A 13,289-nucleotide genomic window follows, 5' to 3' on the forward strand; every position below is an offset into this window, starting at 1 on the left:
AATCCACGGATAAATTTGTGTTATACGAAAGTCACCAGCTGACGATTTGCTTAAACTCCAGTCTTAAGGAGGGGGGTGAGATGGGAAGTTAGACAGACACACCATCTTCTTATGAGCGCTAGCAGGCTTGAGAATTTTGTTAGTCTTGATGGCGATGGTACTCTATAAAGGAACAGTTCGTCCTGGTACGGCGAGGTTGAACATTCCCTCCTAGAGATTAGAGCACAGAATTCGCGATGTGGTGAGTGTTAAGGTTAAATTTGCAATGATTTTCAGCTTCGCCCCTCCTTGAACGGTCAAGTTTGTGTCATGTTGGTAAACCATAATGAACCAGATGGAAATAAACTTCTTCCACAGACTCCTACTTACTCATATTCCAGATTGGAACAGGATTCTTCACACATTTACTTTATGGTTCAAAGGATTTCCAATACGCGGTAGTTAGGAGTTGATTTTGCCTATCACCCACGGGTTCCTTTCGCTCCACTAAGCACTGAATTTCTCGCACAGTGCCACTGAATCCTCAAAATATTTTGTATCATCCCAATAATTACCTCTAATATTTCAATCCCAAAATGGCTTCTACTTCACGGATACCTCATCTTTTGGAGCCCTACATCTCTCTACCTCCAGAGTCCTCGCTCAATCTTGTCACCAGCGTGCTTGGTGCAAGCGCGAACTGGCTGGTTCTACGCCATGTGTATTCATACCTGAGAGGTAGTACAGATGGGGATGAGAGCGCCAAGGACACAGGCGTCGTACTGCTGAGCTTCATGAGAGATGGTGCCTTTTGGAAAGAGGGCGCTACAAAATTGGTAACAAGTTCTCAAATCAATGGACCATTTGTATAGGGAAATACTGATATTGGCCAGGGCCTTGATTTAGATGCCCTAAGCAGAGCAGGACGCTTCACATTCATCGACGGTTTCTCAGGACTCTATGGTGAAGCTAAGACCGGGGTGCCAGGCACACGAAAAGAGAGAACGCTTCGGAGTACGAAGCTTGCAGACATCAAAAGGGAAATTGAAGGTGCTATCGCGGATTTGCGTGCGTCGCGTAAGATACTTGTTATCGACCAACTTGATGCGCTTCTCGCTGTCACCGATGACTCAACCACAAGTCTCACACTTCAAGACGCTGTTCTTAGCCTACGCAGTGTAAGTTTCGGCTTAGAAGAAGTGCGTCACTCACTAAATCCTTCGCAGCTTGTTCACAGTACGCTACTCATCCTGTCAGCCGACGTGCCTCTTGTTGCTACCCAAGTTACGACGCTTGAGCGAGAGCACGCCAGCCTCGTGCTTTCTTCAGCGCATGAAGCTGACATGGTGATGGCCCTACGGATGCTTGATACAGGGACAGCGAGGGATGTCAGTGGTGTAGTGCGTATTACAGGACCTGGAGCAGAGGGCTTGGGTGGTGCTACTGAGTATTTATATCATGTGGTTGCGGACGGTGGGGTTAAGGTCTTTGAAAGAGGGACATGATGGATGCGAAATAGGAACCAAAATCAAAGTCAAGAGCAACCGTCGTGGCAGTTGCGAGAATGTTAATCTCAGAACCGCCGCTTGAGAGCCTTTGAGTTTACAGGTCATACCTCATTCAACAGGGTATCATGCACGAGAACGCGGATTTCCATGACAGACGAATAGAACTTTTCCTCACAAATGTCCACTCAATCGCCACAGGTACGTTCATGCAGAATCAAGATGCCATTTCAGAACCTCGTAACCGAAACCCTATAGAATCTCAGAAGAGCAAAAGGGTTCTTTTTTTTACTTCCTTGCTCAAACATGTAAAACACCATGCCCATGCTCCAAGCCGCACCTTTACGCTCCTTTCATCCACGAACCGGCAAACACGACCGCCCGTCCCAATCACCACCCTAACTCCGGTTCCAACCAGATTGTCCTTGGGTCTAGGCTCATGCTATGAGCCGCCATTGCTGTTGTGTGTTCTCGAAGGAGCGGGTGTTCTAGCGTCCGTGGTGGAAGAGGGGTAGGCCGGAGAGGTGGTGGAAGGGATCAGAAGGGATGCGGTCCCCATTTAGGCCTTCTCAGCGGTAGCGCCTCGAGCGCCCTTGGGGGTACCAGTCTGGAAACCGTTCTTGAATCGTCGGGACACATCCTTGAGGTAGCGAGTGCGGCCAGTACCGACGGTCTTTCTTCGCTTAGCCTTCTCGGACCAGTTGTCTGTCGATGCAGTCAGTAATGCTGTCCAAGAGCGTCGAGTACTCGATATCGGTTTGTCGACGCCATCTGTGAGAAGTTCACATACACTTGCGGATCTTGGCAGCGGGGTAGCCGCAAGAAGAGCACTCATGCTTCTGAACGTGAAGAGAGCGGCGACCTATTTGAGATTCCATCAGTATTTCCGTCCACTTTGATGTTTCCAAGCCCCGCCGTTCAGAGATTCCTCGATTCGCGCATCGTTTATTTTCGGCGTCGGCTTTATTTCGAATATCCGTTGCACAGATCGAGGGCTGTCTGAACAGCGAGACAAGAGGGCATAAGAACTAACCGCATCGTCGGCACAGGGTGTGCGTCTTGTTGTGACGCTTACCGAAGCTGGAGGTACCCTTCGCTGTTGAGACGCATTAGCAAAAACTCTTGTAATCCTCTCGGGAGAAGTATCGTCTGCTGTCGTTTCGCGAGCAGCTGACGAGCGGCGACGTACTCATCTTGGCTGTGGTGTTTGGGCGGTTAGTTGAATGGCGATCGAGAAATTCTCAATTTGGGAGACCTATTTTGGCGAAGCGAATTTACAAAGGAACGGGATGTGTGTGGGCGATTAGACAGATGGTCATGTGATTTGATTTTTCGCAGTTATGTTGGGTCTGAAAGGACCAATTAACAGCGACTAACGTTGTTGTGTGAGCCCTAAAGGGATGACAGCTACCGATGATTCGGTGGGTGCGAAGTTGCACGTGATGGCTTAAACACCCACCAAACTTAGCGTCTTTGTAAACAGAAGTGCCAGGTTGGGCGATGAGTTTCTCGTGTCCTCCCTTTGGAGGCTTGGGAGGATACAAATGCATATGAGTGCTTTGCTGTAAGGTATTGATGGACTAAGTAAGGTACCTAAGATAAGCATAGGTAGTACCTTACTAGGTAGATGCCTTGTAGATGCCATCTCCAGGTCTTATGTAAGTGTTGCCAGAGGAGGGCGTAAAGTGGAGGTGATACTATCTAAGGTACTATATGCCATATAAGAGGGAAGGTATAATACAATAGGCAGGAACGTCCTCTTAAGCTGTCTTACTTTGACTTTCTTCTTTTCTTTTTTCCTCTTGGCTTTTTAATATAAGAAACAGTAAGTCAATCATCTCATATTTTATTTTTACTCTCTCTTCCCCTTGCCTATAATGCATATCCTATGTAGCTGCCAGTGCAGTATAAATAGAATCCTGGCTTCCACTGATTAAGTCTTGACTTCCATCGACGGAGTCTTGACTTCCACCTCTTCACTTACACTGATTGAGTCTTGTATAACAGTTACTTCGTAAATAAAGCCCATCGGCTCTGAACGACAATATGAACATCAATCTTAATTGAAGGTACAGCTGTAATTCAAATGCTCGTAAATTTCCACTTGTATCCAACCAGCTTCTCCCGAAAAGTCCGTGAACATTAATCATCATTGAGGTATCTCGCACGTGTAGTAAGAAACATTGCCAAGTAACAAACAGCCTAGACCATAACGCCTCGAAATTCCTTCAGTTATTCAAATCTTTCTTCCCAAAACCATTCACATGAACGACTGTTTATAAGATTGGTTACTTAGTTCCAAGTTGAAGGTCCAATAAACGAGCCCTTTGGAACTGTCTTCGAGACCGCCGTGGTCTTCCAGTCCATCGTCTCCAAAGCGCCATAGTTACCCCACCAATTGGGGGGAGAAGCACTCGTCAGGTACAAGGTGAAGAAAATCACCATCGTTGACATGATGAGGCCACAATCCAGTGCCGCCGAAGTGACGTAGTTGTACTGGAGCCACCAGCCCGTGTATCTTCTCTTGACGAAGCGATTGAAGAATGCACCGACCATGCCCCAGCAGAGGTAAATATATACAGAGGCTGGGGGCAACATACCAGCACCACCGTAGATAAGGGGGGTGCTGACGTATCGCCAGATTGAACGAGGCCACTTGCGGGCCAGCAGCCATGTGATGATTGGTGTGACAGCACCGACCAGCCAGAACCACTGGAGCGATGAGTAGATTGAGCCATGGCTGAATATACGCGCGGGGCCGATGGCTCCCCAGATAACAGAGGCTGTGTAGAAGACGCGACCACCTGGGCAGGTATAGTTGTTGGGCTGGTCAATCGCACAAACGTCAGGAATGTGTCCCAGTGCCCAGTTCATCACGCAAATCTGTACAATAGCCGACCAGATTGAGGCAACCAGCTGTGATGAAAACATGACTCTGGGAGGGACCTTCATGTAGTGACCAAGCTTGAGATCCTGTGCAAAGTAAAGTGCCTGGCCCATGCAGATGTAGCCGTAATTCTTGAACATCATCATGGCCATAGGGCGACCAGGAACCATGTAGCCAATGATGAACTCAGTCAGAACATTAAGACCGAGCTGGATATTGGTGATAGCCTGAACAACACCGATAGGGATCAACCACAGCACGGGAATGAGGAGGCAGATGAAGTACGCCCAGACGGGAAAGCCAGTTGGCCAACCAGCAATCACGCCAATGGAAATAGCAACCATAACGATGAAAAGAGCTGATGAGTGTCAGTATGAAAAGGTATTGGGTTTGTTACAATGACACCAAACTTACTCGCATACCACCAATCCTCAGCATCTCGGTACTTCTTCATCAATCGCATGTGAACGTCATCCTCCTGATTGCGGGCCAGCTTGAATTGTCTCCAGATCTCATGTCCATGGTAGAGCACAACGTGAACAACAACAGCTGTAACAGCTGCAAAGGACAGACCGTAAGAAAGAGCAAACTGCGTCGGTAGGAAGAGTGGCGAGTACTCCTTGTAAGCTGTTTCGTTGAACTGGAAGTTGTTGTCGAGGATTCTCGTAACATTGTAGATGGCGCCTGTGTTGTCGTAGGACTCGGATGACTGAACTGGGAAGTAATCCGCATACCAGGTACCTGTAAAGTGGATGCCCATTGAAATACAGATGAAGAAAACAATGATACCCAGGAGAACGTTCGCTATGGCGTGGAAAGGTGGGATCAGAGGGGACTGTAGGTAACCGCTGTACACGGTCCAATCGAAGGATGTAGGCATCAAGCCATAGCCGGTCATGCCACCAAAAATCTTGTTGACTGTGACGTTGTGGGGTGCAAGCCAGCAAACCCAGGTGAAGTAAGAAAGACCTTTGAAGATCCAACCTGGGAACCAGTACCAAACAAAACCTCCAGCTCCGACGATTAAGAACCATCTATACCGTCCCATCTTCCAGCCATTGGTCTTGGTAGGGTCCGAGCCGGAGTGATCGTGAAGCGTATAGAACAAGGCACAATTGACCAAGTCAGTGGGCCAGATCATAGCAGCCGGCCACACCAGAAAGCGACGGGCAAGTCCAGCCAATCCATATCCAGTGCAAAGAGTCGTGATGCCAAATAGGATCTGGAACGCCCAGCCAAACTTTTGGCCGTAGAAGATTTGCTGCGCGAGGAGTACATCAGTTGCGTAGAGAACACCGCCACCGTAGGCCGCCTATTCGAGTTAGTGATGCTTATGAGGAAGAGGAAAACTGTGCATACATTGGACATGGCGACAATTACCACATGCTCCTTGTAGTTGAATTTACCGGGCTTGAGATTGAATTTGAGACCGAACAAGGTCCATTCTCGATCAGGCATGATCAAGTCCCAGCCAAGACCTAACGGATAGGCGACAAGCTGGACCACGTAGGTAGTGACTGTAACACTGGGGTTTCGCAACGAGAAGAGCATATTCACACCAGAACCGATGGTGCAAAGAATCAACCCGATAGTCCAGGCACGGATGGTGTTGGCAGGGACATCAACATCGTAGTTTCGGACGACAGATCGGACTTCGGGATAGGGACTGTTGTCCTCCATGAGCGCGTGCTCAATCTCAATCCCCTTCTCGGCATTTCCAGTCGCGATAGCGGCGTCGACATCTGTGAGGTCATCGATGGGCAGATTGGGATCGAACTTGTGAGACTTCTCGAACTGCTGTAGATTCTCGAGGTAATCACGACCGGAAGCGGAGACGGTCTCGAGAGGGCCGGGGATTGGGATAATATCCTCGGCCTCGTGGCGTTTGCGAAAGAGAGACGGCGCCATGATAATTGATACCCTCTGCTCGAGCAATGGATTGTTTCAGCGACAGCGAACCGACGTCGACGCGTGGTTTGAAGCCCGCTATGATAGCGACAACAACAACGGCCTTTGGTCTTGTGGTATTGAGAGACGATGTTGAAGCGAAGGAGAAAGCCGACAGCGGCGGCTGCTTTGCAGATGTGGTTATACAGCCTGGGACCAGTACGGGGGGGATCTCGGCCCCAAGAACAAGGAGGGCCCAAGACTGAGGAGAAGTGTCGCTCCCCGCGAATCGCACATTGACACTGGATGCTGTACTCTAGGAACAGCCATTAAAACCCTGTGCTAGACGACTTTGGCCATAGTGCGATTGTTCGTGCAATGCTATCGCGGGCGACGGCACAGTTGGATCTAGACCACCTTCTCAATCAGGCATGGGCTCAGGCTAGACCTTGTCGACTGCAGACTTCGATGGCCCCCTGTGGTTCCTCAGTCTGAAAATTCGGACCTTTTGTTGAAAAAGCAGCATCTTTTGGTTCGTTGGTATTCTTGTTCGATTCTTTCGAGGCGGCAATGTGCAGAGTCGCCAAGTGTTTTAAACCATTTCAGCGATCATAGTAGTTCGGCTCCTCTCGACTTCGGCTAGGTTTTCCTATCGCAACGGCAGCCCAGCACGCCTAGGACGCCCTGTTTCTCCTGGATGTCACATCAGGCATTGGCACGCCATTCTGTTATCTTATTCACCCAATGAACAAAGGCCCTGATGGCGTTCAAGCCTTCGGAGCGCTGCTTATCTCCAGCCTCTCCGGGGTTAGCCTCGGCCCACAAGATAACCGTGATGTACGTGAGAATACAGCGACTGGTGTGTGTGTGTCTCAGCGCCCAGCCTGGCACTTTTGTCAACATAAACGGCTCGACCGGCTGTCAATCATGCTGAGAACGTCAAACGATGGGTAATTGCTTCCCTATCCTTGATCGATTCAGGGTCCAACCAGACTTCAATTCCCTCCTGAACCATGATGCCGGGTTCAAGGTCCTAGAGCCAGAATCCTTCTGGAAACTCGAGGGTTGAAGGTTGGTGGAATCTACCAGGCATGGATCATTCCAGGACCTCTGCTCGTTTCGTCCTTTCAACTTGCTCAGCAGATACCGCATGTCAAAAAGTCCAATCTTTGATTTGATTGTCCCACCGAATTGACCTGGAAATCAGTTTCTTGCAAAAGGTCCTTTGTGAAGGCAAAGATGGTTCCATTTACCTCTGATCAGCCTCCATCACGTGGCGAACTTTTGTTAACTTATGCTCGGCTCACATCCATTGCAACCAGAAATGATGGAACCTTTGATCAGACCACTGAAAGCTCTTGAAATCTCTGCCGAAAATTCCAACTCAGGGTTCGTCATAGTCAAGAAAAACTATGAAGTGGTTTCGGGCAAAACGATGGAGAATTTTGAGGCCTTTTGTTCGTCGAATGATATATTAAATTGAGCCTGGCTATAAATATGGCGAACTGTACTCCGTAAAGACCCACTGAATTTAACCACACCTGAAGTTCATGTGTAAGTGAACTTTGACAGAATAAAGAGGTTTTCTTCTTCCGTCAACAACCACAAAGCTATCACCAAATGTGCCTAAAGGACGCAATTGCCGAGAAACATATATGTGCTCTGATTGGTTGCTCTTTGTATACATAAGGTACACAAGCCAATTTTGTCGTTTTGTCATACCGTACATCTTGCCGACAGTGGATAAAGATAGGTAGCCGTTGTAGTGGAAGGGAGCATTGGATCACGACAAATTATTTCCAGCGATTCATAAGTGCAAACAAACAGGCTTTCAAGTCATTTCAGGTTCCATATTCGAAGGTAGTGTCAACTACGACGTCTTCCCTTGGAAGCCAGTCACCACTAATCATCGCCAAAGACTTGATGGAAATACAAGATGGATAATCTTGTTCTCTATTGCTTATCCATCACGACTTCGCAGACAAATACCTACGTAGCGAGACTTTCCACGTTGTGTCAACCATTACCGTAGCGATATGTACCTAGGTATCAATTCGCTTTATTCGCTTTGCCATTGGCATTAACTCCTACAAATCACACACACTCGAGCTTGTGTATATGTGTTTGTTTCCTACAGCGGCAGCTTGTGTGGAAGCCAACTCCAACAGATGACGCACCGCTGCTGCCTACCTAGGTACCTTCACTTCACAGCAGTGGAGGCTATCGTTTCCTTCCACTCCAGCCAACTCTACCTACCTTTTCAATAAGTAAGGTAACCTCACGGAAGCAATCGTGAGGTAGACATCTTGCAAGGTGCATCTAAACCCGCCACTACCAAAACGTCCGGCATCATGTCAACAACACCAGGAGTTTCCTTCAGAAAGGACGGTACAAAGACATTCATTCCGCTCGAAAATAATCCAGAAGTTTTCACCAAACTCATTCATAACCTGGGCGTTTCCGAGAAGCTCGGTTTTTACGATGTCTACAGCATTGACGAGCCTGAGCTGCTTGCCATGATCCCTCGTCCAGTTCATGCTCTGGTCTTCATCACTCCTACACCTATGTGGGCGCGCGTTCGTGAGAACGACCCAGGTTCAAAGGAGCTGAGTTACGATGGCTCTGGTCCAGACGAGCCAGTTGTGTGGTACAAACAAACTATAGGTCACGCTTGCGGTCTCATTGCTCTCCTTCACAGCGTGAGCAACGGCACAGCCAAGAGCTTCATCAACACAAACTCGATCCTCGATAAGATTCTTAAGGAAACACAAGATCTCAAGCCTCTCCAACGCGCCAATCATCTCTACAACTCGATAGAGTTGGAGAAGGCTCACATGGCTGCTGCAGTGACAGGTGACACTATAGCCCCTGCGAGCGAAGAGCCTAGCGGATATCATTTCATCAGCTTCGTTAAAGGCCAAGATGGTCATTTATACGATCTTGAAGGAGGTTGGGGAGGCCCGGTTGATTGCGGCACATTGGACGATGGTGAGGATCTTCTCAGCAATAAGGCATTGGAAGTTACTGTCAAAAGATTTACCAAAGCTGCTGAGGGGAATCTTGAGTTCAGTATCATCGCACTTGCAACTGTTCCAGATGGCGCCTGAATAAAGATCCATGGAAACCGACTGGTCACAAGAAAGCATGATATTAATGCATCGTTTACACCGGGCTTTCTCTTGTACGGTGGGTATTTCCTACGTGCCTGTCCTGGAGCATCAACTGATCTGATTGAATTTTCTCTGTGACACTCAGATAACCCCAAACCTGCCTAGGTACATATTGGAAGTCTTTCGGGATTGTGTATCTGGTCTTTAGCGCCTAATATTTCACGACGGCCGTTGCGCAATAGAGCGAGTTGGTGCTTTCACAACTTGAATTTGTTACACCAGTCCTATGCATAGATTTATCTGCCTGTTGTGGCAGTTTCTTACCTGTGTTTGTGTTTCAATGAGACGCCGGCGTACCCATCATATGGATCATTCACGTCAGACAGTGACTCGTGAAGTGGACTAACGACAGGAGACGTTTCAGGCGATACATACATTAGATTGTGTGTATTCAGCAGCCCGTTTTTCACTGTCCCTAAAAGGTCTGCGTCCGACACTTGACTCGAAACTCCTCGGGGTTGTGGTAGTGGTTCAATGTTGAAGGTTGAGGCAAAAGAATTACATTTTATGGTGTCGAGTGCCTGCTTTGGTTGAGGGGAGATTACCTCCGCTTCATATTGCCCAGACTGGATGGCCAAGTGACTATTCTCACCTAGCTAAACTGTATGTCATTGATATCAGATCGTAACCCTTCTCATGCTTTAGATAAAGTTCAAGGGTGTTGGCTTGTTCTTGTGAGATACTCAAGGGTGTGTTGTTCCAATCCTTCACTCTAGCAATTATTGTCACATGACTAGCGAGGACATTATTCAACCTTCAACATAGTCAACATAAAGAAGGGTTTCTCATGCGTATGGCCGTGGAGACTTCGGACCCGGACTCAATTCTGAGTTAAGAATGCACTCTGCACCAACATTGTGCATCTTTTGCTCCTCGACTTGAGAAATACTTATCTCAGAGTTCTCGACTCTTAGAGACGACGCCTTGACTCAACGAGCAGAACTGCATCGGGCATAATCTTCGGTCATGATTGAGTGAACCCCTAGCTGTCTGGGCTCACCCTCTTCTTTCGATAGGGATTCGGAATTTTAACATTGCATTATCTGACGTTCGTCTGTTGACTTCATCGTCGAATCCATGCATGAGTGTCCCGACCAGCTTGTGAACAACCATATCTTAAATATCGTGGTCCTAACAGCAATCATTTTCTCTTGTTTTGGCTGCTTATTTCACTCCCAGTGGTAAATTTGGTAGGAGGATGGCGCATTCTGCGACGAGTTTTCGGAACGCGGCAGCACACCTGTTACATATATTATCGGGCATGCAAGTAGCCGGTTGACACATTGTGAATCACACGCATGAGGGCCTTCAACCTTCCGAGTTCTGTCCTTTCTGTCCTACAGTAATATTCTAGTACGTTCTCTAATTGCTCTTATCTTGCCGGTGCTTGTTCCGTTACTCAGATACAGCATGATATCCATGTCTCATTGGTTGATTCACCGATAAGTGTAGCAATCCAAGCACGACAAATGACTTGCCAACGCGGACTATAGGCTCTCATGGTTTTCTTTTATTTGTTGTGGTGGATCAGAGTTAACTTGTTAACGACTCGATTTGCAACCCCATAGACTATTCGTAGTACAATGCAGCCTCTAGCCCGGGTAGTCTCGTACAACGACGAGTGCGGCTCTTTGTTCGAATCGGAGACAATGTCTCAGCCTTTAGCTGCTAGCATCATTCATTCGACTGGTTACGATAAGCTTGGGGGTATAAAGAATAACCATGGTCTCTTGTGAGGGCTTGCAAAAGGTCTTGTACTAGACTGAGCGACCAGAACTACAGTGGACAACCCGACAGTTCAGCCGGGAACTGGAACTTCCACACGTAACGCTCGAAGATACACGTCTTCCCGCGGTTGCAGTGCAGTGTACCAAGTAGGTGCTATGTAGTGTATATGTATACATGCGAAGGACTTATAAGGTGAATGGTTATATGATCTTATGAACTGCGCTTACCCTGCAGGCAACTAATTCTGTAGGTTTGGCACATAAGCTTAGGTACACCAGACCTTAGTTATACGGGGGTTAATTGTTCCTTATGCAAAGGCCACTTATGTGTTTGGATGTCGGATTTGACACAGCATTCACTTGGCAGCGATACCTAAGGTAGGCTGCAAGTTGGGCCATCTGCACATACTCGGGAGCATAACCAAATATCACATCATTTACCATGCACAACGTCGTTTGACGGTGAGCATGCGGCAGCACAGTACTAGCTTTGTGACTTGTCGAGGATTTACATGTATGCTGGTCACTTTGGAATAGTAGTCGTGATTCCAGTGGTCCCAACAGTCGTCGATCTTTACACACCTCATCAAACAGCTTGTCCCGCTTGGGTGCTTTAATTAGACATCAGGGCATACCACAGCCAGATCCAGCTCAGCGAAAGGTACGTACACACAAACATGACAAACATATACATAATTAGCAGCGGAGCAGATAGCTATATTTCAACATGACGATGTCTTGACGGCGGGATCACGGACAACACACGAGAATATGCGAGATGTTGGAAATCCCATGTCGACCAGCCGGTTGATGGCCCCCTGCGATGTCAAATTTAGCACACGCCCCATGTTCCTTAGCTACTGGGTCTCTCCATCCACGGCACAACGTTAACCAGGATGATATGATTAACTTGACGAGATAGACCAAGAAGTACTCAACACCGTTCAGCCTTGCGCGCTTGTTCGGATAACCTAGATGCCGAGGACACACTAGATCGGAGTAAAACGCCCGTCGAACTGAAGCGAGCACGATTTCTGCAAGTGAGCATGAAGCTATTGTCGAGGATGGATATAAGGAGTGACAGTCAATTAGCGGCAGAGTATCCAATAGTATCCAAGAGAGGTGCCTTTTCAGCACCCAGTTTTAAGCGATGACTACCCACCTAATGGAAGCGAGTATGGATTTGCACACACAACGGGCGTATATCCGTTGTAGATCACCCTAAACAATGGTGACTGAACTTTTCGAGATCGCGATGAGGGATCTAGCTTTCCTCCGTGATACTGGGTCGTTTATGGAGTTGCTGGCACCCAATTAGATATATTTTATTGAAGGGATCGTCAATAGTCCACCTGGAGCAGTGATGACCCCCAGAACCGTGCATGGTGAGAACCCCTGGATTGACGGAAATAATACATGCATCGTACCGTGACGCTGTTGCCTTGAACCTAGTAGCTTCCATCAGCCTTCAGGAAGATTTGTGAAATGAGGAGCTGCGGCAGACGATCCAACTGGAGACGAGAGGGCGCTTTTCTAACAGGGATCACCTTGACTTTGATCTCGCCAAGCCAGTTGTATGTGGAAGCGAGCCCGAAAGGATAGGTAGATGGATCCATCACCATGAATAAAGGGAGAGCCTGACAGACTTTCATTCATTCCTCTCGAGGCGGGCGAGATTAGGCACGGATGCAACAAGCTTGCCCAAATCTTTAGCACAATGCCAAGTATCGGTGTGTATTCAATATTGTTCAATGGCGCTCTGTAGTCTGCATATCGTCAGCTCATCAAGGGTTTTTTGTTCGCTGCACGTCTCAGTACATCCAATAGCTGACGCCGGTAGCCGGCAACAACAACTTGCCAGGTAAGCCCGGCAGATCGACGATGAGGTTAGAGGAGAATAACATGACTGGTCGACTTACAGCGGATCAAGCAAAATCACTAAGGCGACTAGCTCGAACGGTCTATCCCGGGGCATGGAAGCGTATTTGAAGAGTAGCCTCATTCGGCTCAGCGCTGAGCCTCGTCACCAAAATAGGAGTGGCTTCGTGGCGCGCACGTTGGGAAAACGTCCACTACTCGGTCTATACCCCTGACCCTGGCCTCCTTAGTAGGCCGAAAACCACAAACTCGTCCC

General features: G+C 48.0%; 5 protein-coding genes across 8 annotated transcripts; 2 read left to right on the plus strand and 3 right to left on the minus strand.

Annotated features, from left to right (window-relative positions):
- The first annotated feature begins 189 nt into the window (after nucleotides 1-189).
- FOXG_03131 (uncharacterized protein) lies at nucleotides 190-1,762 on the plus strand. The gene is made up of 4 exons (XM_018380677.1): nucleotides 190-815; nucleotides 873-1,157; nucleotides 1,206-1,685; nucleotides 1,743-1,762. Exons 1-3 carry the CDS (start codon nucleotides 576-578, stop codon nucleotides 1,482-1,484), a joined length of 804 nt encoding a protein of 267 aa, XP_018237001.1. The 5' UTR covers nucleotides 190-575; the 3' UTR covers nucleotides 1,485-1,685; nucleotides 1,743-1,762.
- Nucleotides 850-2,883, minus strand: FOXG_03132 (60S ribosomal protein L37). The gene is made up of 4 exons (XM_018380678.1): nucleotides 2,674-2,883; nucleotides 2,518-2,580; nucleotides 2,275-2,346; nucleotides 850-2,189 (listed from the first exon to the last, which is right to left on the minus strand). Exons 1-4 carry the CDS (start codon nucleotides 2,675-2,677, stop codon nucleotides 2,044-2,046), a joined length of 285 nt encoding a protein of 94 aa, XP_018237002.1. The 5' UTR covers nucleotides 2,678-2,883; the 3' UTR covers nucleotides 850-2,043.
- Nucleotides 2,884-3,254: 371 nt separating this feature from the next.
- On the minus strand, nucleotides 3,255-7,684 carry FOXG_03133 (OPT family small oligopeptide transporter). Of its 2 annotated transcripts, XM_018380680.1 has the most exons (4): nucleotides 7,512-7,683; nucleotides 5,731-7,454; nucleotides 4,786-5,683; nucleotides 3,346-4,729 (listed from the first exon to the last, which is right to left on the minus strand). In XM_018380680.1, exons 2-4 carry the CDS (start codon nucleotides 6,277-6,279, stop codon nucleotides 3,777-3,779), a joined length of 2,400 nt encoding a protein of 799 aa, XP_018237004.1. In that variant the 5' UTR covers nucleotides 6,280-7,454; nucleotides 7,512-7,683; the 3' UTR covers nucleotides 3,346-3,776. The 2 variants fall into 2 exon arrangements, with proteins under 2 accessions (XP_018237003.1, XP_018237004.1); XM_018380679.1 differs by having other exon boundaries at nucleotides 3,255-4,729; nucleotides 5,731-7,684.
- On the plus strand, nucleotides 6,801-10,466 carry FOXG_03134 (ubiquitin carboxyl-terminal hydrolase L3). 3 transcript variants are annotated; one of them, XM_018380683.1, is made up of 3 exons: nucleotides 6,801-8,118; nucleotides 8,177-9,444; nucleotides 9,514-10,466. In XM_018380683.1, exon 2 carries the CDS (start codon nucleotides 8,610-8,612, stop codon nucleotides 9,363-9,365), a length of 756 nt encoding a protein of 251 aa, XP_018237007.1. In that variant the 5' UTR covers nucleotides 6,801-8,118; nucleotides 8,177-8,609; the 3' UTR covers nucleotides 9,366-9,444; nucleotides 9,514-10,466. The 3 variants fall into 3 exon arrangements, with proteins under 3 accessions (XP_018237007.1, XP_018237006.1, XP_018237005.1); XM_018380682.1 differs by having other exon boundaries at nucleotides 6,801-9,444; XM_018380681.1 differs by having other exon boundaries at nucleotides 8,177-10,466.
- Nucleotides 10,467-11,720: 1,254 nt separating this feature from the next.
- FOXG_18486 (uncharacterized protein) lies at nucleotides 11,721-13,275 on the minus strand. The gene is made up of 3 exons (XM_018398576.1): nucleotides 13,175-13,275; nucleotides 12,508-13,152; nucleotides 11,721-12,458 (listed from the first exon to the last, which is right to left on the minus strand). Exon 2 carries the CDS (start codon nucleotides 12,805-12,807, stop codon nucleotides 12,604-12,606), a length of 204 nt encoding a protein of 67 aa, XP_018237008.1. The 5' UTR covers nucleotides 12,808-13,152; nucleotides 13,175-13,275; the 3' UTR covers nucleotides 11,721-12,458; nucleotides 12,508-12,603.
- Between the last annotated feature and the right edge of the window lie 14 nt (nucleotides 13,276-13,289).

Source organism: Fusarium oxysporum, chromosome 8, assembly GCF_000149955.1.
Source record: "Fusarium oxysporum f. sp. lycopersici 4287 chromosome 8, whole genome shotgun sequence".
Classification (NCBI taxonomy): Eukaryota; Fungi; Ascomycota; class Sordariomycetes; order Hypocreales; family Nectriaceae; genus Fusarium; species Fusarium oxysporum.

Bases quoted from the DNA above. Each gene is read 5' to 3' on its own strand.
- FOXG_03133 (XM_018380679.1), bottom strand. From the start codon at position 6,279: ATGGCGCCGTCTCTCTTTCGCAAACGCCACGAGGCCGAGGATATTATC. The intron at 5,684-5,730 runs GTATGCACAGTT...TAACTCGAATAG, and splicing joins TAATTGTCGCCATGTCCAAT to GCGGCCTACGGTGGCGGTGT. The intron at 4,730-4,785 runs GTAAGTTTGGTG...GACACTCATCAG, and splicing joins TGAGGATTGGTGGTATGCGA to CTCTTTTCATCGTTATGGTT.
- FOXG_03134 (XM_018380682.1), top strand. From the start codon at position 8,610: ATGTCAACAACACCAGGAGTTTCCTTCAGAAAGGACGGTACAAAGACA.
- FOXG_18486 (XM_018398576.1), bottom strand. From the start codon at position 12,807: ATGAAAGTCTGTCAGGCTCTCCCTTTATTCATGGTGATGGATCCATCT.
- FOXG_03132 (XM_018380678.1), bottom strand. The intron at 2,347-2,517 runs GTTAGTTCTTAT...AATCTCAAATAG, and splicing joins CACCCTGTGCCGACGATGCG to GTCGCCGCTCTCTTCACGTT. The intron at 2,190-2,274 runs GTATGTGAACTT...CTGCATCGACAG, and splicing joins CGCTGCCAAGATCCGCAAGT to ACAACTGGTCCGAGAAGGCT.
- FOXG_03131 (XM_018380677.1), top strand. From the start codon at position 576: ATGGCTTCTACTTCACGGATACCTCATCTTTTGGAGCCCTACATCTCT. The intron at 816-872 runs GTAACAAGTTCT...GATATTGGCCAG, and splicing joins AAGAGGGCGCTACAAAATTG to GGCCTTGATTTAGATGCCCT. The intron at 1,158-1,205 runs GTAAGTTTCGGC...AATCCTTCGCAG, and splicing joins CTGTTCTTAGCCTACGCAGT to CTTGTTCACAGTACGCTACT.